At 40.6% G+C, this 26551-nt stretch overlaps 1 protein-coding gene across 1 annotated transcript in view; it reads left to right on the top strand.

The window, feature by feature from the left end:
• The window catches only part of PTPRK (protein tyrosine phosphatase receptor type K), a 919308-nt gene that overhangs the window by 680960 nt on the left and 211797 nt on the right, over positions 1-26551 (top strand). The window contains 1 exon segment of the mRNA XM_030196529.1: positions 14470-14575. Coding sequence (XP_030052389.1) covers positions 14470-14575 — 106 coding nt within the window.

Here is a 26551-nt window from a genome sequence, read left to right as displayed (position 1 = left end):
ATGGAACACCTGGTTCCCTAGGATCTCAACTCACTGCTGACCATCAGGCAGGCACATGGAGGAGTGGCCTAATGGTGAATGCAATGGGTTGCAGACTTGGGGAACCAGGTTCGATTCCTGCTGCTGTCTGACGGTCAGTAGTGGGTTGAGATCCTGAATGCAAAGTACCTGTAATAGAAATTGTAAACCGCATAGTCGCCTCAGGGATCACTTGCGGTATATCAAGTGTTGAAAATAATTTAAAAAGTAACAACAAATGTTGAGGAGAAATCTTGGGTTGGAATAACTGGTATCTTATTTACAAAGCAGTCAGATGATGGCATCTTCCTTGTGTCTGTGAATCAGTGGCTTCTTCGCCTTTCATGGTTTCTGTCCTTAACTTCCCTCATTTCCTTCAAAAAGGCTAGAACAGGGGGTCCCCTAACTATAGGCCAGAGTCTGAATGTGGTCCATGGAGCTAATTTATCTAGCCCATGTATCAAGTTCTATTTTTTAGTGTCATCTCCCCCCCCCCCCCCCCCCCCCCCCCACACACACACACACACTGGGCTAAAGCAAACACAGCACAGCCTGTTAGCTTGGAATCCCCCAGTTTTCCTATCCAGTGCTGAGGGGGCAAGGATCAGAAGTGTGCTGAGGTAACAAGGGAAAGCAGGAGAGCAGACTGGCAGTATGCAGGTAAAAAGGTAGGATGCTTCTGCAAGAGAAGTAACTGCAGGCCAGCACAGCATTTTAAAGATAAATCTGACACAGTGGCTGCCATTCCAACCACCATAACCACCAGCTTGGAGAAATGGAAAGAAAATGTTTTCTGGCTGGTACAATAGGACAAAGGGAGAAGGGGAAGATAGTGGAGAACTGCAGGGGATGGTGAAATGCACAGCTGAAAAGAGATGCTTTTTAACCTTTTAGGTAAAGGGTTATTGCCCAGTCACAGAAACTTAAATTAGGATCTCTGAAACATTTTCTTCAATCATCAAACTGTGAAGGGGAACCCTGAACCCCCTTCTAAATATTTAAATAAAATTGTTTTTCATCAATGCATGAGTTGGAATAACTTTCCCTTTTAGGTTTATTTTTCTTTCCTTTTCTTCACATAAGATTCAGTCATGCACTTAAGTAGCATGATGATATGTGATGACACTGGGATGAAACAACTGTCTCAGAGCTCAAAACTAGTGTAAACCTCTGAGCATGCATGGCCCTTCCCACATATAGCAGTCTCTTGAGACCCACAGGGGCTTTTTTACTACAGCTTAATGGATATGAAACAGCTTTCTTGTCATAGTAACATAACATAGTAAGTGACAGCAGATAAAGGACCTGTACTGTCCATCCAGTCATAAAGAGTTTTCTTCAGCTTGTGTCAAACAGTGTTTGGGGGCTAACAAAGCAGACTGCATCTGTACAGTCAACGCAATCTTCTATTTTTTTTACTTCTGGCAGCTTCCACAAAGGATCGAGTCATGGTCCTTAGAGATGACATTATGATGCTAATTTTCAAAGCAGATGGATGTCTCAAAATGGCTTAAAGAAAACGTCCATCTCCCCAAAACGTCCAAATTATGGTTTTGTAATGACAGAATTTGGATGTCCTACACTGCAGTGCATCTAAATAGCAAGGGGGTGTATTTTGAGGGCCCAAAATTATGGCATCCAACAGTGATAATTGAATGGGAAGAAACGTCCAAGTCAAAAAAGGACGTTTTTATTTAGAACTGTTTCAGTCACATCCAGAATACAAAAAGGTCCTCTGATTTAGCTTCTGACCACTGGAGGAAATAAGGCATGACCCTTCATGAATCCCCCGAGTGGTTATTGTCCCTCTCCTGTACCCCTGAAAATTACACTGGAAAGGAAAACAAGGCTCCCTGACAACATCAGGTATTACGGGCATTCTGAACACAGCAGCAGGCAAGTCTGAAGGATAGTGCAGTAGACTGTAAACCAGGGGACCTAGGTTTAAATTCCATGTCAACTCTTTTTTTTTTAACCTTTAAATTATGAACTCTTCAGAAACAGAGATACCTGCTGTACCTAAATATTAAAAACACTTGCAAACCTGGGGGCTATTGAGGTGATGCAAACCTGGGGGCTATTGAGGTGGTGCATATTCAGGGTACATTGGGCATTTTCCTGTCTCTGGAGGGCTCACCACTTAATATAAGAGTTGCAGTGGAACATGAACCTGGATGCTCTGGATTAAAGTCCACTATACTGACCACTAGGCTGCTTTGCAGAAAGAGCTGTGTGGCCATTTTTGTACAAATACTGCCATACAGAGTTCCTTCTAACTGGGTTTTTTGTGTTCCCAATTTGGCCATTTTATTTTGGAAAATGGATGTTCATTTTGGGCATTCTCACATATTTTTGAACAGGGAACTGCAACATTTCTCCTGTTAGAAAATGGCTGTGAGATGGACAGGTTTTTTGGACGTTATGAGTGGGACGTCCCAGTTCTGACATAGATGTTGTTTCAAAAATGCTCATCTATGCCACTTCCAGAATCTGGTGTTTTATCATCAGCTTTGATGTGTCAGCACTTCAACCAATAACAGACTTGCTTTCAAAGAATCTATTCTAGACACAGTTTAGGTGTAGGTTTTTCTGCCTCCGGACAGATTGGACACGTAACCTGGATTGGCCACTGTTGGGAAACAGAATGCTTGGCTTGATGGACCTTTGGTCTGTCCCAATATGGCAACACTTATGTTTTTGTGTTCTTAAGCATTCACGTTTCTAAACATTCAACACTGTGACCATTGCAGCCAAGACCTGCTTAAAGATGTCATGTCATAACGTGTGGCTGGCAGAAAATGAGAAAACTGCAATGGGATCTCAAATTCTGGTTGATTCAACTTACCGAGCCTCTTTCTGTCAAAATGTGTCCATCAGCATCACTTTGGGCTATGCTATTGTGGTGGATGTCCAAATTCAACCTGACTGCTAGTACCCCATTTGCACCACCAGAATATCCCTCTCTCTGCAAAACAGATGCTTCTAGCAGCTCCCAACAGCAGTTTGGGAGCCACTTCATCTTTTGGCTTATGGAAGAAACCTAATCTCAAGCTAAATAATTACTCCATATCAATCATTTGGAGCTCCAACCAACATTCTATATTCTCCAAATGTTTGTACATCTTCTTCAACATCATTCAGTGTTAATTCAAACTGTCAATCAAGTTGCCATGTTTTATATTCTGTGATTGAATATGATCTGCTCTGAATAGCTATTGCTAAGGTAACAGTATAAGCCACAAAAAAGGAGGTAAAAACCCTCACGATACCGTGAGATATGAAACAAAAAAGTGAGGAGAACAGATGAGGATACCAAAAATTGCTTTATTATATAAAGCAATTTTTGGTATCCTCATCTGTTCTCCTCACTTTTTTGCTTCATATCCTAAGGCAGTGCTGGCGAACCTATGACACGCGTGCCAGAGAGGGCACGCACGCCTAGATTGCTAGCCTCCCTTCCCTTTACTTACTACTGCTCTGGTGGTCTAGTGACCTCTTCCGCCTTCGGGGCAGGACAGAGCCCCCTCTTTCCTGCCCGGAGCGCTGGCCTGCATGCATCCTTCCTGTTGCTGATCCCGGCGCCGATTCAAAATGGCCACTGAGAGTTCAACTCTCGGCGGCCATTTTGAATCGGCGCCGGGATCAGCAACAAGAAGGATGCACGCAGGGCAGCGCTCCGGGCAGGAAAGAGGGGGCTCTTTCCTGCCCCTAAGAGGTCACTAGACCACCAGGCAGTAGTAAGGTAAGGGGAGGGCGGTGACGGGGTGTGTGACAGTGGGGAGGGGAAAATATGACAGGGGCGGGGTGGGGTGTGTGGCACTTTGCGATAAATAATTAGATTTGGGTTGCTGTTTGGGCACTCGGTCTCTGAAAGGTTCACCATCACTGTCCTAAGGTAACAGTATATAAATGTTTATAAATAAATATTAACAAACAGAGGAATGGATTCCTTTTGTTTATAAGAAGCAGTGATAATTTTGGACTTAGTATTTTCCTATTGTATATAAATTGACGCTGCTTACATCTAAGGCAAGCAGATAGTAGACAGTCTTAGCAGATTTCTTCAACCCTATGAGAGAAGTCTTTGGACCATAAAGCTCTACAGATCAACTTTTTGACCAGCTAGGAAAACGCCAACCTACCCATCTATTGTTCAGTACACCCATATACAGATTGGCCAGTAAGGGATGCACTGGCCACAAAAGGGCCCAAATAAATGCTGGCTGGTGTGTAGTATCCAAATTAACTCTCGGTGGATGCAAGACAGTTAAATGGGGTGCCTGAGAAGAAGACAAGCTCCTAGAAGAGTAAGAAGTCAGACAGTTTGTTGAATAGACTGGCTGATCAGTCCAGCTTGTGTAAGGAAGAGAATCTATAGGCAATAGGGAACCAATATTAAACCTGTAAAAGTGGAGTCAATTGATCAAAAATGCCTTGCCCCAATAAACATTTAACTGCTATAATAAACTGAAGATGCTTGAGATTAACTAAAGGTAATCCATTATAAAGAAGATTGTAATAATTCAAGACATGACGAGTGAAGGTCTTTCTCCTACATCCAAATCTCAATTTGTTAGTCCTGACAGCATGAAAATTGAGTAATGTTTTTTAATTTCCATCCTAGAGTTCCTAATACTCTTACACAACATTATTGTCACAGCAAGAAAACCCTCTACCAAGCATACCTGTTCATTTAAGTGGAAGAGATTATCCATCTGGAGTTTTACTAATGGTCAACCCCTTTCAGTATCCCTTAAATACCATTCTTCACTATCTACACCATCTATATCAAATGGGGCTGCAAACATCCTCCACCAGAGTAAATAGTGTGCAGCCTATTTTGTCCCCATTAGTAGGCTTCCAGCTTCATATTGTCCAATAATTTCTCAGTTCCTGAAGAGATGACTTCATGTCAAAAGCCATCATTTTAGAAGCCTCCTGTGATGTGAGATCTTAATGTTATCCTTGCCTGTCTCATGAAGCTGCCTGGTGAGCCATTAGCATCCACTTCACTCAAGCATGTTATCTAGAAGGTTCTCTTTTCAGTAGCGGTTACTTTGGCCAAAAGAGTAAGTGAGCTTAAAGCCTTGATCAGCTAAGTAATATGTACTGGTTCATTGCAACAAGTTAATTCTACACACTCATGAGGATTTCTTACCAAAAGTGGTTACACTTTCCCATGCCAGTCAGTGTTCCATACGTTTAGTCCTAAATCACATAAGAATCTACATGAGAAGTCCCTTCAGCTTCTGAACTACAAAAGAGCTCTGATGCTACTTCTACTACTTATTTCTATATTAGCATACAAACACGTAAGAGACCATCCCCTATCAGCAGAACTTAATCTATCCAAGATGGACAAACAGGACAAATAACAGCTTATAATACTTCACATGTGAGAGTGATTAAAACATGAGCTGTAAACATCAAACAGGGGGTAAAATTTAAAAGTGGCCTAAAAAAAGGGTGGTCTTTTAGAGAGAGTGGAGCATATTTTATTTATTTGTTACATTTGTAGCCCACATTTTCCCACCTATTTGTAGGCTCAATGTGGCTTATGATGTACCAGCTCCAGGTGCACAGCACAGCAAGGTGGAAGGAATGGAGTTGAAGTTGGCAGGTGAGGACATGGGCACAGAAGAGTTCCATCTTAGGAGCAGAGTTCCCAAAGAGAGAGATGTGTGTAGAGAGATAAGAAAAGAGATACCAAGGAGCTACTGAATGAATGCACTTTTATAGGTCAATAAAAGAAGTTTGAACTGTATGTGGGAATGGATAGAGAGCCATTGAAGTGACTAGCAAAGAGGGGTTATGTGAGTTGAGCGACATTGGTGGAAGGTAAGTCATGCAGCAGAATTTTGCATAGATAGAAGATGGTTCAACAGGAGATCTGTGAGGAACCGGATGCAGTAAACTTAAGGAGGTGATGAGAGTCTGGATAAGAGTTTTGATAGTGTGTTCAGAAAGGAAGTGGTGAACGGACAGCAAGGGAGAGGGAGGGAGTTTTGAGGGAAGGGATAATTGGCTGGGGAGGGGGGGAACAAAAAGGTAGAGGGATGGGAGGGGGTAAAAGGGGGGGGGAAATAAAAAACAAAATTCATGGAAATAAGGGCATCAATATCTGTTTTACCTTTATAGAGGGGGCAATGGTTTCAAATGTTTCTTTTTCATTTTGTATTATAGTTTGCCGATGCAATTGTTTTCATGTATCAATAAAGATATTTCAAAAAAAAAAAAAAAGAAAGGAAGAGATGAATTTTAGTGGTGATATAGGAAAAGAAATGGCAGGTTTTAACAGTCTGTTGGATTTGTGCTCTCACTGTCTTAAAATAACCAAATCAATAAAAAAAAATCTACACAGTTTGTCTACTTTGACCCCATTTGTCTTTGTATTCCAATAGCTGAACAAACTTTGGTGAATTAGCTAATATCGTGCTTCCAATTCTGTTACAAACAAACTGTACTCTTCTAGCTAATAAACTCAGACCTCACCAAACCAGTGTCACTGCAGGTACCATGGCTTTCTTAAATTCTGCTTCATTGGACATATATGCAGAGGAGCTACTTGGTTCTCACGTCATACCTTCATTTCAGAGACAGTACATTTGGCCTAGCTGTCATGCATATTTATTATGGTGACACTGAAAACCAAATTGGGCAGAGACTGATTTATGATCAGGCGGCTGCTTCTGCACAGTGGACAAACTATAACTGAATTGAGACGTCCTGAGCTTCAATCCTCCTTGATGGGGGGAACAAAAGTTTCTCACCCGTAACAGGATTTATTATGCCGTAGGAGTCAGAACGAGGGGGGGGGGGGGAACCATGGGTGCCGTGGCACCCCCCCCCCCCCTTAAATTTTCCTTCTGTCCCTCCTTTGTGATGGTGTCCAGTATTTCTCTCCTTCCTTTCCTACTTCAGCCCTTTCACCATGGTTTCCAGTATTTCTATCACCCCCCCCCCCCATATCCAGTATGTTAATTGCCTCACTTCCCTCCCCCATGGGGGCAATGCACCCATTGACATAACACCAAAAGCATTGTGGCTGTCCGGTGCAGGGCCTTGAGCATCTGCGCATGGTCAAGGGCTGCAGGCTTCCACTCCCTCTGAAATTTGAAGTTCAAAGGGTGTGGGAAATTGCAGAGATTAGACATGCTGAAAGACCAGTGCTGGCCGGCCCCAGTGCTTTTGGTGTTATGCTGATGGTAAGGCAATAAAAATGTTGCAGTGGTTGTGGGTAGGAGAAAAATGTTTGATACCATGGGGGAAGGAGAAGAGAGACTGAGAGAAATGCTGGACGCCATGGGGGAGGGGAAGAAGAAAAATGCTAAACATGAGAGACGGGGAATGATAGACACCACGGGGGAAGTATGCTGAGATGTAATGAAGGGAAGAAATGCTGGACACCATGGGCAAAGGAGGGTTTTGAGAAAAATGCTGAACACCACAGTGGAGGGGGGGGGGGGGGGAATACTGGACACCACAGTGGAGAGGAGATGTTGAGCGGTAAGGAAGGAAAGAAATTCTGGACACTGTTGGAAAGGGGGGGGGGGTTGAGAGGTAGGGAAGGAAAATAATGCTGGATACCATGGGTGGGGGAGTGGTGTTGGGAGATGGAGGAGAGCAGAAATGCTGGACACCATGGATAGGGGTGGTGGTGTGAGAGATGGGGAGAACAGAAATGCTAGACACCGTGGGGGTGTGTGGTTTGAGACGTAGGAAAGGAAAGAGATGCTGGACACTATGGGGGGGGTAGGGAAGAATAGAGTTGCTGGATGCTATTGGAGGAGATGCTAGAGGTTGGAGTGGAGCTGCCCCCCCCCCCCAAAAAAAAAGGCATTCTGCTGCCCTCTATTAGGCACCTGGTCTCTCTCCTCTCCCTTAGTGTTGCATTCTTTCTTGAGCTATGGAATTAACTATTGCTTTGTAAACCTTGTCTGTTCTTTATTTACTGTTAGCAACATTGAACTTGAGTATATTCAGGATAATGTGGGGTATAAATGTCAAAATAAATAAATAACTGAGGGTCTGAGGAGAACACTGCATGGAGAAAGGCTGCGTGTGCTCAGAACTTTAAAATTAGTTCTGAGCTCTAAGTGCTGTTCCATCCTAGCGGTGTCAGATGATCCCCCTCCAACTTATGTGCCTGATTTATCCTGCTGTGGAAAATGTCCATTACAGGTGAGAAAGTGTTTTCTCCCCTTTCCCTGCTTTCCCTTATTATAGCCTATTTTTCCCCTTTCCTTAGGTTCCTTGTTTTATCCTTATCCTACCTGCTCCCACTTCTGTATTCTATCTTCTCCTGCTTTCAGGTTTGGTGGATTTAGACTTCGGATTTGATTACTTGCCTTTCCAAATCTGAGCCCGAGACAAATTACATACAGGTGCAATAGGTTTGTTTTCTGCTCCATACTATTGAAGCTGTAACTGAGATAATGGAGAGAGGAGATTTGTCTTAAGGTGTACCTATCCATTCTGGTTTTCAGCATCACCATAATGAAGCATCTATTCAGTATGGATACCCTGGAAATCAGACTGGTCAAGGTCCTCTAACCACTAAGGCACATCTCTTCCAAATTGTTGCTTCCTTTACTTTTTTTCTCCATTAATTCTCCCTCTTATTTGTTGTGCTGTTGATACTCTTCTTGATGAGCTACTTCTTTTATCCTCTCTTCTTCCATTCACTAGCTGCATCTACTCTCCCCATTCCCTTCCTGGCTGCTAATAGCAACTCCTCTGGATGCCGTTCCTGTTGTTCTCTTCTCCCTTCCAAAACATTGGCTGGAGGCCCCTCTTGGAGCTTTTAACAGAAAAGTGGTGGTAGGGTGTATTGGTGGAGGGGAGTTAGTGCGGTTCTCATGGTTCTGCAAAGGGACGTTAGCAGTGGCCTCAGTGACAGGAAATGTGGAGTATTTACCATTGTCCATCTTTACCAACAGCACTGCAATGACCAACAAGAATGATTTACTTCAAAAATCTTTAAAATTATTTGAAGAGTATAGTATATTCTATAATATCTTCTTAAAAGTTGTAAGGGTAATAATGAAAGGCTTGCAGTTTATGATTTTGTTTATGTTAAAAAAAAAAAAAAAAAAAAAGCTTATGCCAAAGGCAGCTATAGTTAGGCAAATAACTGTCAAACAAATGACATCCTCTGAGACTTGGGGAAGACATAGTTGATTAGATGATGAAATTACTTAAGAACTTGGCAGCCTACGAGGAAATGTCAATTAGCAACATAAGACAATAATAAAGACGGGTTCTTGTTTAAGCCTCAGCCCAGCTTGTTTTGTTGTTCAGAAATTCTGATGCTGTTTTTATCAGGACAAAATTCCTGCTCTTCTGTCCTGAAGAAAATAGATTGGGGGAAGGGGGTTCTTTTGCATACAAGGAAAAGTGACAGAGCTGATGAAATTGATTAAAGACATTGGGTGTACTAAAGTGAATTAAACCAGCTACTATAAATCAACATTTAATCTTTTTAACCTTTTATATTACATCATGATGTGTATATGCTTTGTAAATATGAATGTTTTTATTGCACTTGATGTTTTGTGGTGATACTTGGACAGTTAAGTAAACCAATATAGTATACCACTGTTGATTTGGAAATAAGTTATGCTGTAATTGGTTTATGACAGAATTGGAATGTTCCTATGTTATAATTTTAAGGTGCCAGGAAATGGGAGTCTCCTTTCTTCATGAGAACATTGAAGTTTATGGATGTGCATATTCTGCTTAGTACAGCAATGAAAATTATCTTTGCCTTCCCTCAGCTTGAGCAGAGGGACCCATTACAGTATATTACTACTTGCTTACTCATAGCTGTCTGTGAGTGGCTGAGAGAGACCTGGAGTGGTATAATCAAAAGGGAGGGACACCCAAGTAAGTGGAGCTGTGGCCAAGTGGTTATATCACTGGTGTTGTAATGCAGAGGTGGCTGGTTCAAATCCCACTGTTACTACAAAAAAAGCAGTGTGCAAAAGCTTTTGATTTCCCTGTTCAGGGAGAAAGACAGCCATTAAGAGAAGTGCACTTTCGGAGAGAAAGACGGCCATCAAGAGAAAGTGCTATTAAGGGAAGTGCACGTCAGGGACGGCCATCAAGGGAAAATGCATGGCAGGGACTTTTTTCATTTGTATGAAGTCTTTCTTGAACATTTCTCAAAACAGTATCACAAAATACAGCACTCCTGAACAAGTAAGTCATAACATAACTGATCAGCAAGATCTAAACATCCAGAAGTACCAGTGCACTACGAATGCTGGCCCCTCCCACGGCCAAATGCCTTGGATTTGGCCGGGTTTGAGATGGCCGGTTCCAGTTTCCATTATCGCTGAAAAACAAAGTCGGCCATCTCAAACCCGGCGATCTGTGGCATTTGGCCGGCCCCAACCGTATTATCGAAACAAAAGTTGGCCGGCCATCTTTTTCAATAATACGGTTCTGGCCAGCTGTTGCGGCGCCGCAAAAATAGATCGCCGGCGATCGATTCCACCGGCGCCGTTTGATTATGCCCCTCCATGTAACATAGTAACACAGTAATATAGTAAATGACGGCAGACAAAGACCTGCATGGTCCATCCAGTCTGCCCAACAAGACAAACCCATCCCACATGGTATGTGATACTTTATACCAGAGTTTGATTTGTCCTGTCTGTTGGTTTTTTAAATAGTGATGTGTGGAATCACCCTTGGTCTAATTCTATATGGACATCCAAAAATTCCACACTGTGTTCTTCTATCTGAGAAGAGAACTTAATATGAGGATCACAACTATCTAAATAGAGTAAGAAATCATTTAGTTCAATCCTATCTCCAACCTGTATTAAAAGCACATCATCATTAAGGCGACGCCATACTACTATGTTTTGATTATATACTGAAGGATATACATATTTATTTTCAAATTCTGCCATGTTTAAGCACGCCACCCTAGGGGCTACTGTTGCTCCTATTACGACCTCTTTTGTTTGTAAATAATATAACTGCTCATAGCAAAAATAATTTCTCTTTAAGACTAATTGTCCTATTTGGATCAAAAAGTCAGCGAATATTTCCAACCTTTGAACTTAAATTTCAATGATTTCTAAGGCACCCTGTTGAGGAATATTAGAATATAATGCTTGTATGTCTAGCGTCACCAAAATCAGATGTTCTTCCTTTGAAATTGACTTAATGCTAATATTTGTAATAAGTGAGTAGAGTCCCTTAGATATGAAGGGATTTCCAATAAACTTGGTTGAAGAAAATGATCTAAATATTGTGACAAGAGCTCAGATAGAAAGATCCTCTCAGACACTATTGGTCTCCCTGGGGGGGGTCCCTCAAAGATTTGTGAATTTTGGGTGTAAAATATTTTTGGGGGACAACTGGAAACGATTTGTACAGGTATTTAAATTCCCTTAATGTTATAACTCCCTTTAAGTTAGCTGTTAACGGTATGCTACGGATCTCTAACTGAAATTATACTATAGGATCTGTTGGAAGACTGTAATATTGTAAGTCTGAAAGTTGACGCTGAGCCTCCTGTGAATATTTTTCTGTGTCCTGCGCCATTGTTGTTCCTTCCTTATCGGCCCTTAAAACGACTATTGATGTATCCTGTTTTAAATCTAACAGGGCTTGCCATTGATGTTTTGTAAGATTGTCTATAGGATTTTGTATTGTATGTTCCAAGTTGGTAATATCCCTCAAGACTAATTGAGAAAAAGTCTCTATTGTGGGGTCTGGGGGTCCCATGGGCATCCATATCGATGGTAAACAGTGTTTACCATCATCCCTAAAGGTTATTTGTAATACTTTTTAGGTTATTATTATTGGCAAAGTACTCAGATTACATTATTAAATTTTAACTTCCAGACCCTCGACCATTCTTCTAATGTTCGGAGATCCCTTCTCATCATTTCTACTCCCTCCAGGGTATCCACTCTATTGGCTATTTTTGTGTCATCCACCAAAAAGGCAAACCTTTCCTTCCAACCCTTCAGCAATATCTCCCACAAATATATTAAACAGAATAGGCCCCAGCACCGACCCCTAAGGAACTCCACTGCTCACCTTCCTTTCCTCCGAGAGGATTCCATTTACCACCACAATCTGCCACCTGTCTGTCAACCAGTTTCCTATCCAGTTAACCACTTTCGGTCCTAAGGTCAACCCTTACAGCTTATTCACAAGTAGAGAATGCAGAATCTTCCTACTTCTAGATGACCCCCACAAAAGGCATGTCCCAATCAATATCTGGCATATTAAAATCACCTATTAGTAGAACTTCCCCTTTTACAGCTATATTTTGAATTTCCTCAGTTAAGCCTCTACTGCTGCCTGTAAAGAGGCCTGCATGTATGTACATTTATTTTTATTCCACCTACATCCAGTCAGATCACAGTAAAAACAATCAAAATATCACATAAAACAGATCCAAGATGGCGCCTGAAGCGGTAATGCGTTTAGAGGTTCTTGAATTTTCGTCCGGAGGAGTTTGTCACTAAGAGTTTTTCCCCTGTCTGAGGATGGGGAAAAGAAAGGGGAAAGCTAAGACGCCTCCTCGAGTCTGGCTGGGGTCCCCCTTTCGCGCCAAACAACAATGGAGAATTTCGGGCTGAAAACACTAGGAGAGCAGACGTTTGCCTCGATGGGTTCCGTGTCTTTTGATGTGCAGCACAGCGCAGAGGGACTGTCTTTGAGCCCTCCCTCAAGCACAGCTCCGCGACCTGGAAGCAGTACTGGGGCGGCTGGCTCACAACAAACAGGGATGCCTAGAGTGGGTCAGCTTTCGTTTGTAGAGAGAGGAGGTCCCGCTTGCCCTTCATTCCCGTGGAGACTCTCGTTCAGGGCTCTGCAACCACGACCGAAGTTTTGATGAGACCAGCTGTGGTAAAGATGGAATCGATCTGGGATGCAATCCAAGGTTTGAACTTAACTCTTTCTACATTATCTTGCTCCCTTAAGGGAGAGATTACAGAACTTAAGCAATTGAATCAGAATCTGTCTGATAATGCTCAAGATCAAAGAAAAAAAAAACTGCGGAATTAGAAAGAGAAGTGGTACAGCTCAAAAGTGTTACCTCTACGCTTATAAAAGAGAGAGATACTCAGACTCGTAAGATGGAATATCTGGAAAATCAAGGACGGAGAAATAATCTGAGGTTCTTGAATTTTCCAAAATCACCTTTTAGATATGCTTAAGAAGTACTTTGGGGAAATATTGTGGATTCCAGCTGAGGGCTAGCCGTCCATAGTTAGGACCCAATATATAACAGGGATTTCAAGACCTTCTAATGAACAACCACAGGGTGATATGAACTTAATTGACTTTCTGGAAAGTTTCTTAGATGTTGTAACGGAAAGAACTACTCTTAGTGACTTTTGCCTTAGAGCTGGACAAAAATAGTATTTTGCGTTCTTATTTTTGTCACATTAATGAGCTATTTTTGGGGCTAAAATTTGAATTTTTCCTGATTTTAGCAAGGGATACACAAAGGAGGAGAGAATTCTTGGAATATAAACCAAGAGTCTTCAACTTAGGAGGTTTGTTTGAGTTAAAATTTTCTCGCAGGTGTCTTGTTTTCTTTAATCCCCCAAAATTGCTAGAATTCATTACCTCTAAAGAAAGGGCAAAGGTTTCCTTGGAAGCATCAATTGAATAATTACGCTGTATTCGGTTACGAGTTTTAGTCAGATCCCTACCGCTTCAATGGTAATATATTGTAAGATTTTTTTTCTTTTTTTCCTAGTACTTGGATCAATATATCAATATGAATTATTTTCATGTAAAAGTTTTCATATATTTCTAACATTTATGTTGATATAAATGTAAAAAATTAATAAAAAAGCTTAAACAAATAAAACAATGAAAATACTTGACCCAAAGTGCCTCTTCTTACCTTGTAAGTCCTACAATTCTATCGCTTTAATATTATCTTTAACTTATAATGCCAGTTCCCCTCCTTTTTTTTCCTGCTCTGTCTTTCCTGAACAGATTATAACTCTGTATGACTATATCCCTGTAATGATTCTGTGTGAACTATCTGTCTGTAACCGCCATTAAATGCAAATCAGCCTCTTCTATCACAACCTCTGTGTACATTTAATTTTAAGTTGGCTAGTTAACCAATAGTTCTTGGAGATTGTTTCAAACCAGTTTGGTTGGTATTTCTATCTTTTTATGTAGTCACACAGCACTAGGTCAGTCTTTTACTAGTCATCCCTAAAGGTTATTTGTAATACTTTTTAGGTTATTATTATTGGCAAAGTACTCAGATTACATTAATTATTTCAGCATCTGTTTCCTTTATTCTGTGGATTCTTTTATGCTTTGTGCATTTTTCTAATTAAATGCAGACATGATTTTCTGTTACTCAGCAGGGATTGTTGCTGAAATACAAAATTATGTGCATTAATTAATTTTATATATATTTTTTTCTTGTTCCTCCTTCCTCCTAACCAGCTCCCACTTTGCCTGATTATGAAGGAATAGATGCATCTCTCAATGAGACTGCAACCACCATCACAGTGCTGTTGAGACCTGCACAGGCCAAAGGAGCTCCTATCAGGTAAAATCAGAGCCTCAGAAAAAATGGCAAGGACTTCATATAGTGAACTGGCAGATCACTTTTTAGCTGATTTGTAATTTACTCCTAAGTGATACCCATTTTCTGTCACAGTCATGTGTTTTGTTTGTTTGGTTCTTTTTGTTTTCTTTCGCTTGGCAAAGTCTCCAAATGGACCAGGAGTTACCTAAATTCTTGATAGATGTCTAGATATATGTGATCTGATTCAGCTCCTGCCTTTTTTTTATAGCTTTTCTTGTTTTTCTCTGAGTGATATTTTTATTTCTCCTCCTCTCATGGTATTTCTGGGAGTAGGAGGTATGAGTTTGAAGATATTTGTTTTGGTCAGATACTTCTGCCTTGGTGCAGTAAAAATGTGGCAAACCAACATTCACATGAAAGAATTTTTTTTAAGAGATTCAAGCAAACAAAAGGAGGACAAAGAGCAGAAGAGCATCAAATATTGTTTTCAAAAGGCTATTGGACTTCTTTTAGCTCCAGCTATTCCAGGGCCACAAACTTAATTTTATTCATTTGCCCAAACTGATCTACTTTTAATCACTCAATTTTATTGAACGTTTCATGTATCGTATGCATACTAATTACAGGGGAAAACTTCAATGACATCTATATAAAAAAATCTATGAAAAAAAGCGACCACTTAGCAGTTCTTGTTAGATGCCTTCACCATAAACATGATGCAACACACCTGACGCCCACAACATGCATAATTGGCATTTTGGTCCAATGACCTGCTTCCAGGGTTTATCAAATGGGTCGCACAAAGCTGAAACAAATAGCAAATTACTTTAAAAAATATAGAACCCTCCCCTTCAATTGCTACTCATAAAAAATACAGCCATATCCCAAAAATATTACTTAACCTAGGCAGCGCAAGCTGCATCAAACAACTGAAGCACTGACTCAAGGCAGAAATAAACACACCACTGTTCAAAACCAAGCAAACATACTGTTGTCAGGAAGTCAGAAAGCGTCTTCCAATCACCAAAAATGTGCCAAAACAAAGGACTATTAACTAAGATGCAATTAAAAAAAAAATGTGTATGTGTAATATGTCCCCTAATATTTATAAATCAGATGTTGTGTTCAGCTCATGGGGGGCAATTGTTGATTTAAAAAATGTATCCATTGGTGTTATTTCAACAAAAGCATGGAATTTAAATAGCCAACTCATTCTGTGGGGCAAACTTGTTCCAAAATTACTACCTGCAGTTGGCTGAACTGGTGTCGCAGTGTTCCGTTAGAGGAGCTGCAAAATCCTGTTGGCGAAGCCTACACATATATTCTAACAATCATAACTTCAGGGCTTGCATAGTTTTCCCCACATATACTAATGCACATGGACACCAAATAACATGCACTACACCCGATGATGTGCATTCACTAGATGCTTTCAATGTGATCATACAAGCATTCGAGGAGAGTGTAGAACCTGAGTATGATGTTTCAAAAACACTACAACATATACAAGTAAAGTGACCCACAGGTGCCACTCTATGGAGGATCACAAGTGTCAGCCAGAAGGTAGGATGGAACCAACAAGTTCTTTAAATTTTTATCTCTTTTAAATACAAAAAGAGGCAGAGAGGACGAATTCCGGTGGAGAGCCACAACATGCCAATGTTTCAAAATAGGTGATTGTACAAAATTAACTCCGGGGGAGTAAGGTAACACACAGGTCACTCACTCAGACGTCGTCCTGTGAGATGGTGGTAATAAATATGTGTGATCTGTCCACTGGGCTCTATTATAGGCTATTCTCAAAACAGAGGTAAGATAACCACATCCACAAATCTGGAAAACATTTCCTTAGCTTGTCCTTTAAATTCAGTAGTTGAGGAAAATAAGAATAGCCATACTGGATCAGACCAATGGTTCCATCTAGCCCAGTATCCTTTTTCCAACAGTGGCCAATCCAGATCATAAGTACCTGGCAGAAACCCAATTAGTAGCAACATTCCATGCTACCAGTCCCAGGGCAAACAGTGGCTTCCCCATATCTGCTATTGTAGGCAACAGGCAATGAAGTGACTTGCCTAATGTCACAGACGTGTCGGTGGAGGAATCAGGATTCAAACCTTCATTTCCCTGCTGATCAACCCTTTGCTCCCTTCTTGTCCCAATTACTTCTGGAACATATTTTCTCATGCTGCAGAAAATATACTGGGGCCATGTGAGAGGCTGTCACAGTTTAGCCTTGGCTTTGATCATTTTTAGACACCCCCCCTCAAGTTTATAGTTCTGTAAATTCAGCTGAAGTTATGTGAATAGGGGAAACTTCTCAAAGCCATGTCCATGCATAAAATGCTGATATAGTCATTTGAATTGCAGCTATTCTATGCATTTCTTATCTGTAGATCCAGCATGGAGAGCCAGTACACCCTTTTTAATTTTTACAAAATGGTAGAAAGAGTATTCATTTTGAATTTGACTTTGTGCAGGAAAGGATTTGAGGTCTCTGTGGTTTAGAATGGGGTGCGACTCAACTGATTTCTTCCAAATCAAAGTATCTGGAATAGAATCCCCTGTTTTTCTCCTATAGAGGGACAGATTATATGGCATTGGACGAGCAAAAGAGAGACCTTTTCAAAGAGGCTGGAAACACAAGAGCTGGAAAAGTGGGTTCAGTGCAAAGGTCGATCTGGAGCCACCTGAGAAGCCTGAGCTGGTAATCCTTCTGGATTATGGTCATCACCCATGTATCTATGGTGATAGTCTACTAAGCCTGAATGAAATAATGAACCTGACCCACTACAGGAAAGAGAGGATGCATATTTTGGAGGGGTTGTGGCTGCTGAGACATAGAGTAGTCATAAGGAAGGCTGCTGCTTTGGTTGATTGCTTAAGCTGATCCCTTCTACTACTACTATTTAGCATTTCTATAGCGCTACAAGGCATACGCAGCGCTGTACAAACATAGAAGAAAGACAGTCCCTGCTCAAAGAGCTTACAATCTAATAGACAAAAAATAAATAAAGTAAGCAAATCAAATCAATTAATGTGAACGGGAAGGAAGAGAGGAGGGTAGGTGGAGGCGAGTGGTTACAAGTGGTTACGAGTCAAAAGCAATGTTAAAGAGGTGGGTTTTCAGTCTAGATTTAAAGGTGGCCAAGGATGGGGCAAGACGTAGGGGCTCAGGAAGTTTATTCCAGGCGTAGGGTGCAGCGAGATAGAAGGCGCGAAGTCTGGAGTTGGCAGTAGTGGAGAAGGGAACAGATAAGAAGGATTTATCCATGGAGCGGAGTGCACGGGAAGGGGTGTAGGGAAGAACGAGTGTGGAGAGATACGGGGGAGCAGCAGAGTGAATACATTTATAGGTTAGTAGAAGAAGTTTGAACAGGATGCGAAAACGGATAGGGAGCCAGTGAAGGGTCTTGAGGAGAGGGGTAGTATGAGTAAAGCGACCCTGGCGGAAGATGAGACGGGCAGCAGAGTTTTGAACCGACTGGAGAGGGGAGAGGTGGCTAAGTGGGAGGCCAGCAAGAAGCAGATTGCAGTAGTCCAAACGAGAGGTGACAAGTGTGTGGACGAGGGTTTTGGTAGAGTGCTCGGAAAGATGCTTCTTTGATGAGGTCTCTGAGGACTGGGATGATTCTGTGGTGGTATGTTTGATGGCAGAAAGTCTTGTGCTAGTACAGCCCTTGACAGTACTGATTAAAAGATGGGTATCTGCTTGATGATCCCGAAAAAAAGGCAAAACAACGGAGAGATGATGCAAGCTTGTCATCAATTTTTTACCCACTATCCCAACTCTGTCTTAATGCTCTACTGGTGTACCTCCACTGCTAACTTCTCTGCAGTAGTTCCTTTTCAAGAGAGCAGTTATCAGTCAGTTTTGACTACATAAGCTCTGGACTGGAGAGCTCACATTAATGCTTTTCACTGTCAAGTTGGTCAATTTATGAAAAGTCACTCCACATCAATCACTTGGATCTTAGAGCAATTTATTACAGCCTCAGGGTATTTCTTCACATTCTTCAAGATACTTCATTGGTGGCAATTTTTATATCAGCCAAAAAGGAGGGATGGACTCTCTGCTCCTGTGTGATGAGTCAGCAAGACTTTTGGAGTTAGCGGTTTCAATTTGAATGTTGTTTGATTTACATCCCAGAAGAGCAAAACCACATAATGGGCAAGCTCAGCAGAGTCCTTCAACGTGACATTTGGTCTCTGGACACTGCTGCTCAACCTCAATTCCATTTTCCAAGAATGGGAGACATCTCACATCAACCTTTTCATCACCAGTGAAAATTCCAAATTTCCATTCTACTGCTGCATTTGTACCATCCCTCGGGCACCTGTCCTAGAATGTATTGTCAATTCCATGGACTTGATGCTTCCTATGTGCATTTCTCCTTCCCACTATCCCTCTCAGTGTTAGGACCCTTCAGAAATGCCAACAAAGGCCAAGCACCATGACAGGCAGTACAGAGCAGACTGATGGCCGTATTCTGAAGGGTTTGTAATTTCTTTAATGTTGCATGTGGTAAGCCTGCATAAATGGTATTGCAATAGTCAAGTCAAGAAGTAAAGAAAGAGAGAATGAGTGTGTGAAACTGATGGAAATTGAAGAGATGGCAAATTGCTCATGGTTGCTAGAAAACCATGAAACTAACTTTAGACAGATGTGAAATTTGCAGCAAGAAAGATAGAGAAGAAACAGGAATGACGTCTAAGTAACAGAAGCTAGTCACAGGGATGATTGAGGTCCTGAAGAGTTGAGTGGGAGAAAAAGGTGGCAACAGAGCATTCGTAAACCAGCAGGCGACTTTCTTTTTCGCATTGAGTACTAGATGATGGTCCTTTAACCATGTAGCAACTGTGTTGAGGCAGAGTTGAAATGTACCAAGTGACTAAGAAAGTGGGGAGGTGGGATAGAGCAGAAGAATATCATCAGCATATAAGTAAACTGAAATACCAAAAAGTTTGAATCAGTTTAGCAAGGAGACTAAGGAATAAATTGAAAAGAAGGGGAGAGAGAATTGATCCCTGAGGGACACCACTGTGCAATTCTGTTTTCAGAGAGAGAGAGAGAGAGATGGAAGTAAAAACCTGAAAGGAGCGGTGGGATAGAAAAGAAGTAAACCAGAATAGGACCCTACCCAAGATATATTTTTTGTGACTTCTATATCCCACATTATCCAAAACAAGTTTGAGTTCAGTGTGACAATAAACAGTGTAGGATACATAACAAAGAATAATTCATAAGAAAGTAATTTGTTGTAAGAATCCAATATTACAATACAGTATCATAAATATACTGGGATAGCTATGGATATTTAACATTTAGAAAATCTGTTATGAATGAGAAATTGTACATGAAACAAAGAGAAAGTTAATGGTAAACAGAGTAATAACCAATTTAGATAATAATTGTTTGAGATATAGTTGTTCTTGTGAGGGTTTGAATAGGAACGATTTGAGGATTTTGCGGAATCTAGTATATTCCTGTATATTTCTTATTTTGGGTGGTAAGGTGTTCCACTATTTGGTTCCTAGGTAAGTGAAGTCTGCAGAGTGGACAGTTTTGTAGATCACTTTTTTGCAATTTGGGAAGTGTAGTCTGAGATTGTTTCTTGCCTCATATTTAGTGTTTCCTTGAGGTAAGTTTATTAATGGTGCCATATAGTCTGGAGCTGTGCCATTTAGTATTTGAAAGATAAAGGTACATAATTTGAAGGTGATTCTCGCTTTGATGGGAAGCCAGTGTAATTTGATTAATAAAGGGAAGGCACTTTCAAAACGAGAGATTTTGTGTATGAACCTGGCTGCAGTGTTTTGAGGTGTTTGAAGTTTTTTTAACAGGTACTCCTTATAGCCAGCATATATGGCATTACAATAATCAAATTGGGATAATGTTAATGATTGTACCAGTAGTCTGTTTCTGATGAGAAATAGGGTCTGATCCTTTTTAGTTTCCAAAGAGACCTGAAAGATTATGTGATTACTGAGGAAACTTGAGTATCAAATGTTTGTCTATAATTATACCTAGAATTTTCAGATTATTGTCAATGGGGAATGAAGTGCTGTCAGTTGTGAAACTGTTGTAGTTCTTTTGGTCAAATAGGTTGGTAAGGACCATGAATTTCCATCAAATGTAAGCCAAGTTTTGCCTTTTGTAAGATGTCTTGAATGTTCTTTTTGAAGGTTATGTATATAGTAACATCGTCAGCATATATGAATGTTTTGAATCCTGCTGTTTCTAGTCTGTTACTTAGTGGTGACATCATTACATTACACAGAATAGACGATAGTGGAGAGCCCTGAGGGACACCACAGTCCAGTGACCAAGGAGAAGATAAGGTTCCTTTCATTTTCACTTTGTAAGATCTTGATTTCAGGAATCCTTGAAACCATTTGTGGACTGTGCCATGTATACCAAAGTTGTCTAGTATGGTTAGTAGGATATCATGATCTACTACATCAAATGCGCTAAACATATCAAACTGCATTATTAAGATCTTAGACCCTATGCTAATTTCTTTTCTGAGATTTGATAGATAAGGACAGTCTCTGTACTATAGCATGGTCTGAAACCTGATTGCGATTTGTGTAGTAGGGAGAAATGTGAAAGGTAGTCCATAGTTTGTGCTGCTACTATTCTTTTCTTCACCTTTATCATCAAAGGGAATGGAGGCTACTGGTCTGTATCAGTTATGGTGATTGAATTGTTTTCTTGGTATTGGTTCACTTATGGACGATATATCAAGACTTGAATAAACTTGAAACATGTATGAGTGATTTTTTTTTTTTTGCCACCCATTGTGCTTCAGAAATTGAGAAGACTCTCCTTACCAGTATGGTAATGGTAGGAGGAGACCTTGACTTGGAGGGAAAATGGAATGCTATAAATACCAAGCCCAAAGGCAGTTACCTGTCATTGGCTGGCTAAGCCACTGCACCATACAGGGTAAGGAGTCTTTGGCTGGCTGAGCCATCACACCAGCACATGTGTAGTGGCAGGTTTCTTAGGCCACTGTACCTCATGTTGCCTATTTCTAAGTTGACTAAAGAAGCAAACACTAGTTCTGCTTTAGGTACACTAAGGAGTCAGGAGCAAGAGATGGTCTCTGCAAAGAGGAGAAGGATTCAGATAATACCAGATGCTTAAACAAAGAGAACCAGGGTTCCTAAATTGTGAAGTGCTGCGTATGACTGGTAGCGCTATAGAAATGATTTGTAGTAGTAGTAAGAAGTACCTGCTGCCACGGCAGATTCCAGCATCCAGAAATACAAGGTATTTGACAGGAGTAGAATTCAGGAGGCCCAGGGTTCAAAGGAAAGATCACAGCTTGTGCCTGTGATCAGCACACAAAGAAGATGAAGTGTAAAAAAAAAATTTAAAAAGGTAAAAATGGATAATTCTAGTAGAAGAGATTTCCTGTACCCCAGTGTAGAGGGGAAAAAGCATGGTGAACTATGCTTTAATTTGTGTTTTATACTCTTGTTTATTCCTCCTTATTGATTTTGACTACTCAGATTTTCAGTAAACTTTCTTAGTTTGGACCAAACCCTTGACTGTACTTAGTTTTCAGAAGTGGAAGTAAACGGCAGAATGAGTGATCCCAGAAGCCAACGACCTCCCAGCCCTAGCTGGTATTCTTCCAAAACCCTGTAAACCCCAGGTAGCAGATCTAAGCTGGAGAGTGCTGCCTCCTAGAAAGTATCTACCCCAAGTCTCCTCATAGAAAAATCAGTGCTCGTTAAGCACCCACAGACTTGGGAGCTACACACATTTTAAGTAGCAGCTTTCTGCCATTGCTTTCTGTAGCTACGTGTGGAAGCCTCCACGTGTTATCTCATATTCTTGTTGTGAAGAACTTTATAGATAACAACTTAAGCTGTACTACTAACTTACCCCTGATTCACATGATAGCTGAAACACGGGCCATGTTGGGTTTTTGAATAAACATTGCTTCCTCTGACTTTTTGACTGTCTTGTGGTTTCATCTGTGGCTGGACGCACTCTTTCTGCCTTACATATTTTGTGGTGTTACTCCCTCTGGTCTGCCTGTAAAATCACTATTTAGGCATGTATATAGTCCCATTTGCATATGTAAGACAGCTTTTTACAGAAATGTGTTCTACTTTTTTAATTGCCCTTTTCAAGCAGTGTGCAGAGGAGAAGTAATTGGAAAAACTGATGGTTCTTTAAAGAAAGAGGAGAGGATAATTGGCTGACTTTCTAGGTTAAGAAGAGAGCTTTATTGAACAGAATTCAAATTGTAGGTTATTCTCCAAGGTAGCTTAAGATCAGTTTTAGTAGTCCAGCTGCCATCTGCCTAGACATTGCTACTTTTTATCACTGACAATTGTAGAGAAATGAGCCACCTATTTTAGTAGTCTGTCCATCTGTGCATTTATTACAGCAACTCACTTGTATTTTAAGTCTGAATAACTCTGAGCCGAGATACTAGAGGTGTCATAGCAAAGGTCAAGAGGTTGAGAATTCTGTCTGTGCATACTGTCTGTAATGATATGACACTTGCAAATTAGGGCTTCAGGTACAACTTGGAGGCAGTTATGTCATCCGTCGAAGCCGAAGTTCTGCTACAATATTTCAAAAGGAAAATGTTAACTTCAAATACCCTAAACTATAAGTAAAAGAGCTTAATTTATTATGTCTCTGTACTTATTGTCAGGTTTATTTTAAGTGGCTCAATCTCTTCAAAAACATTTTAGATGAAGTAGTGTGGTTGTCATTCATGAAAGCTTGCAGATGCTAGGAGTGAATGGTCCTTGGGTCAGTCTTGAAGGTTGGAAAAATACAGAATATATTTTGAAAGGATCAAAGATAACAGTGCAGAGTATGTCATATTAAAATTATCCCGATCCAGATCCCTGTTGGTTAGTGGGGGTGGGGTAATCCAAATTGTAAAAATGACAATATTTTGGATTTGTAAACTGCAAGCCTTTGGCATTGTTTTGATTTTCACTTTATTTTTCTTGTACTGTAATTTCTCTGTTTACAAAGTGGTTAGAAGTATTTCCCCTTAATCAGTTTGTATTTTAAATATATCATGGGAGGCAGCAACTGAACAATGGAAGTTTTTAGTATAGCAGATTAAAAAGCATTTATTAAAAGCAATAACCAAATGTGCAAAAGATGGGGTTAAAAGATTTCTGGACTTTTTATTTTAGACAGTAGAAATCTAGGTATTGCACTTGGCTTTCCTCACACTGATGGCAGCCCCATGTTATTTTACATGGCACTAAAGACACTGCCATGTTTCTGTCTATGGTATGTTCTCATGGAAATTCTTTGTAAATAGTCTGGGAAACATTGAGTAGTATGATTCATTAGGTGATACCATATAAGGTTTGAATTTCTCCTATGAAATCAACACATCCTTAAGCACAATACAACTTTAGCAGTGTTACTCAACCTTTCCAAAGCTTCTGTAGAGAAAATACATTCAGTTTTATTTTAACATAAAGAGTTTCCTTCGACTCGTATGACATTTTACAAGGGTAGTAATCTGGTCTTAATTTGTAGAGCTGGGGGACTAGGTAGATGAGATAAAGACAGGAGCAAGAGCGGAGCTCCAATTAGGGAGTAGAATGAGTGTGGGGATGGTATATTGACACACAAGGGAGATGTTTGACACAGGGGGAGAGGATAAGGAGATAGAGAGCTGGTGATGGATGTGGGGATATGAACACGGGAGAAACTAGACGGGGAAGTATAGGGACACAGAAGGAAGATGCTGAACATAGGGGATGATAGGGACAAAAAAATGGAAGATGGATGGTGGATATGGAGAGAAAAGAAAAGTCAAATGGACAGGAAAACCTGGTGAATGAGTTAAGAAAAGACAGAAGCAGAAACTATAGCCTGAGACCAACGTGATTTTAAACATATAATGGCCACTCGAATTGCGGCAATGGCAGAGTGCCCACGTTGTAGAGCTGAGCTGGCTATATTAGTACATATGTTCTGGACCTGCCCCTTAATAAGACCTTTCTGGATTTGGTTGCAGACCCACCTTTCAGCAATATTGGGTAGATGCCCGCCTCTCTGGGCGGACATTCAACTGTTCTCAAACTTTTTCCTTTGGTCTGAGATTGGGGCCTAATCTTCTGCTGCATAAGGCATTTTTTTTTGCCAGAAAGAGTATTGTGATGTGTTGGAGACAGGCTGCAACCCCATCCGTTACTGCTTAGAGGAATGAACTTTTCAGTTTAATGAAGATGGAGAGACTGGATGCTAATTGAATGTCTCCTGGCACCTGGAAGTCTTTTCAACAAATTTGGTCCCCAGTGTGGGATAGTTTGCCACACTGTGCTCATAGCTATTTGTTGAATCTGTAACTTGTTGACTTTGGGGAAGGGAGGAGGATTCTAAGGTTCTGTTTTGTTATTATTTGCAGATTAGACTGCCATGAAGAAACAACATGTGTGGTCTGATCTCTTGCAGTGAATGTATGGGGGGGGGGGTGAAACTTGAAAACTTACCATGCTGCATTATTAAATCTCCTTTTACAGATATTATTCTTGCCATTGTGTGGTTCTAATAAAGATAATTTTAAAAAATGATCAGATGACAAAAGGTAGAAAGATACATTTATTTTCCACTTAAAGTATGTCAGATTTGAGATGTACATCTTGCCAGACATGCGTTAGACATGGCTGGGTCCCAGGGTAGAAATTTGGGAGGGGACTTCAAAACCCACTTCCAGACTGCACTTTCTTCAGCTTTCATCAGGCTTGGGGCTCTCTCTGGTCAGTGGCCAAGGTCAATTGCTCTAGTCACACTTCTCTAACACCATCCCTGGCATGTGCCATCTTTATATTCTGCATAGTATAGGAGTAAATGCATCTCTTTCTATATCTCTGGTGTTGTACTAAATAACTATTTGAGGCTTTCTGGGATGGGGACAGAGCTTGCGAGGACAGGGCAAACTTTGTCCCCGTGTATTTTCTAGTTGCCTAGAAGGGAGAGACTGGAGTATACTCCCCTGCTGCTCTGGAGTCTGAAAAGAAGTGTCAGAATTGCATTGCCAGACCATTCCCCCAGAAATTAAATCCTGGTAATAACTCATCAATATGTGTTGTAAATTCTTTTCTCTGTCCTTGGAAGCTTATTACATTTGAATTGTAAAGTACAGTAAGCCACTTTGAGCATTTATTGGAAAGGCAGGCCAAAACCCAAAAATAATTAGTTACATTCCTCATGTGATGCCTTCTAGTGCAAGATAGTAGATCATATATGTATTTACCAACACAAAATGGAAAGTAATATTTCACTTTATGTATATCTTTTTATTATACAGAACCTGTCCAAGGTTATTATTCTGATTATTATTATTATTATTTGTTGCATTTGAATCCCACCTTATCCCACCTCTTTGCAGGCTCAAAGTGGCTTACAATACATCATGAGTAGTGGAAGAATGTTAGTAATATAAGCATTTAGTATTGCATGATCTTGGTCAGCATGATGATAATACAAAGTAGTAGTATACAAGCAGATTTTAGGAAACAGTTCTGAAATTAAATAGGCGAGTTGTGCATATTCACTTGGGTTGATCTTTTTGGTATGCTCTTTCAAAGAGATGGGTCTTCAGTAGTATGCGGAAGTTCGTTATTTCGTATATCGATTTCAAGTTGCGCGGCAGTGCGTTCCATAACTGTGTGCTCAAGTAGGTGAAGTTTGACGCATACATTAGTTTGTATTTCATTCCTTTGCAACTTGGGAAGTGTAGATCAAGGAATGTGCGGGATGATCTTTTGGCATTCCTAGGTGGTAGGTCTATTAGGTCAGACATGCAAGCTGGTGCGTCTCCATGGATAATTTTGTGAACTAGTGAACATATTTTGAACATTCCTTAAGTGGGAGCCAGTGTAATTTTTCTCGTAAGGGCTTTGCACTTTCAAATTTTGGTTTGCCAAATATGAGTCTAGCTGTGTGGAGTTTCTTGATTATTTGTTCTTTGCAGCCGGCATATAGTGCATTGC

The sequence above is a fragment of the Microcaecilia unicolor genome, chromosome 3 (assembly GCF_901765095.1).
Source record: "Microcaecilia unicolor chromosome 3, aMicUni1.1, whole genome shotgun sequence".
Classification (NCBI taxonomy): domain Eukaryota; kingdom Metazoa; phylum Chordata; class Amphibia; order Gymnophiona; family Siphonopidae; genus Microcaecilia; species Microcaecilia unicolor.
The sequence above is the reverse complement of the archived record's forward strand: the minus strand, read 5'-3'. Positions and strand labels throughout refer to the sequence as shown.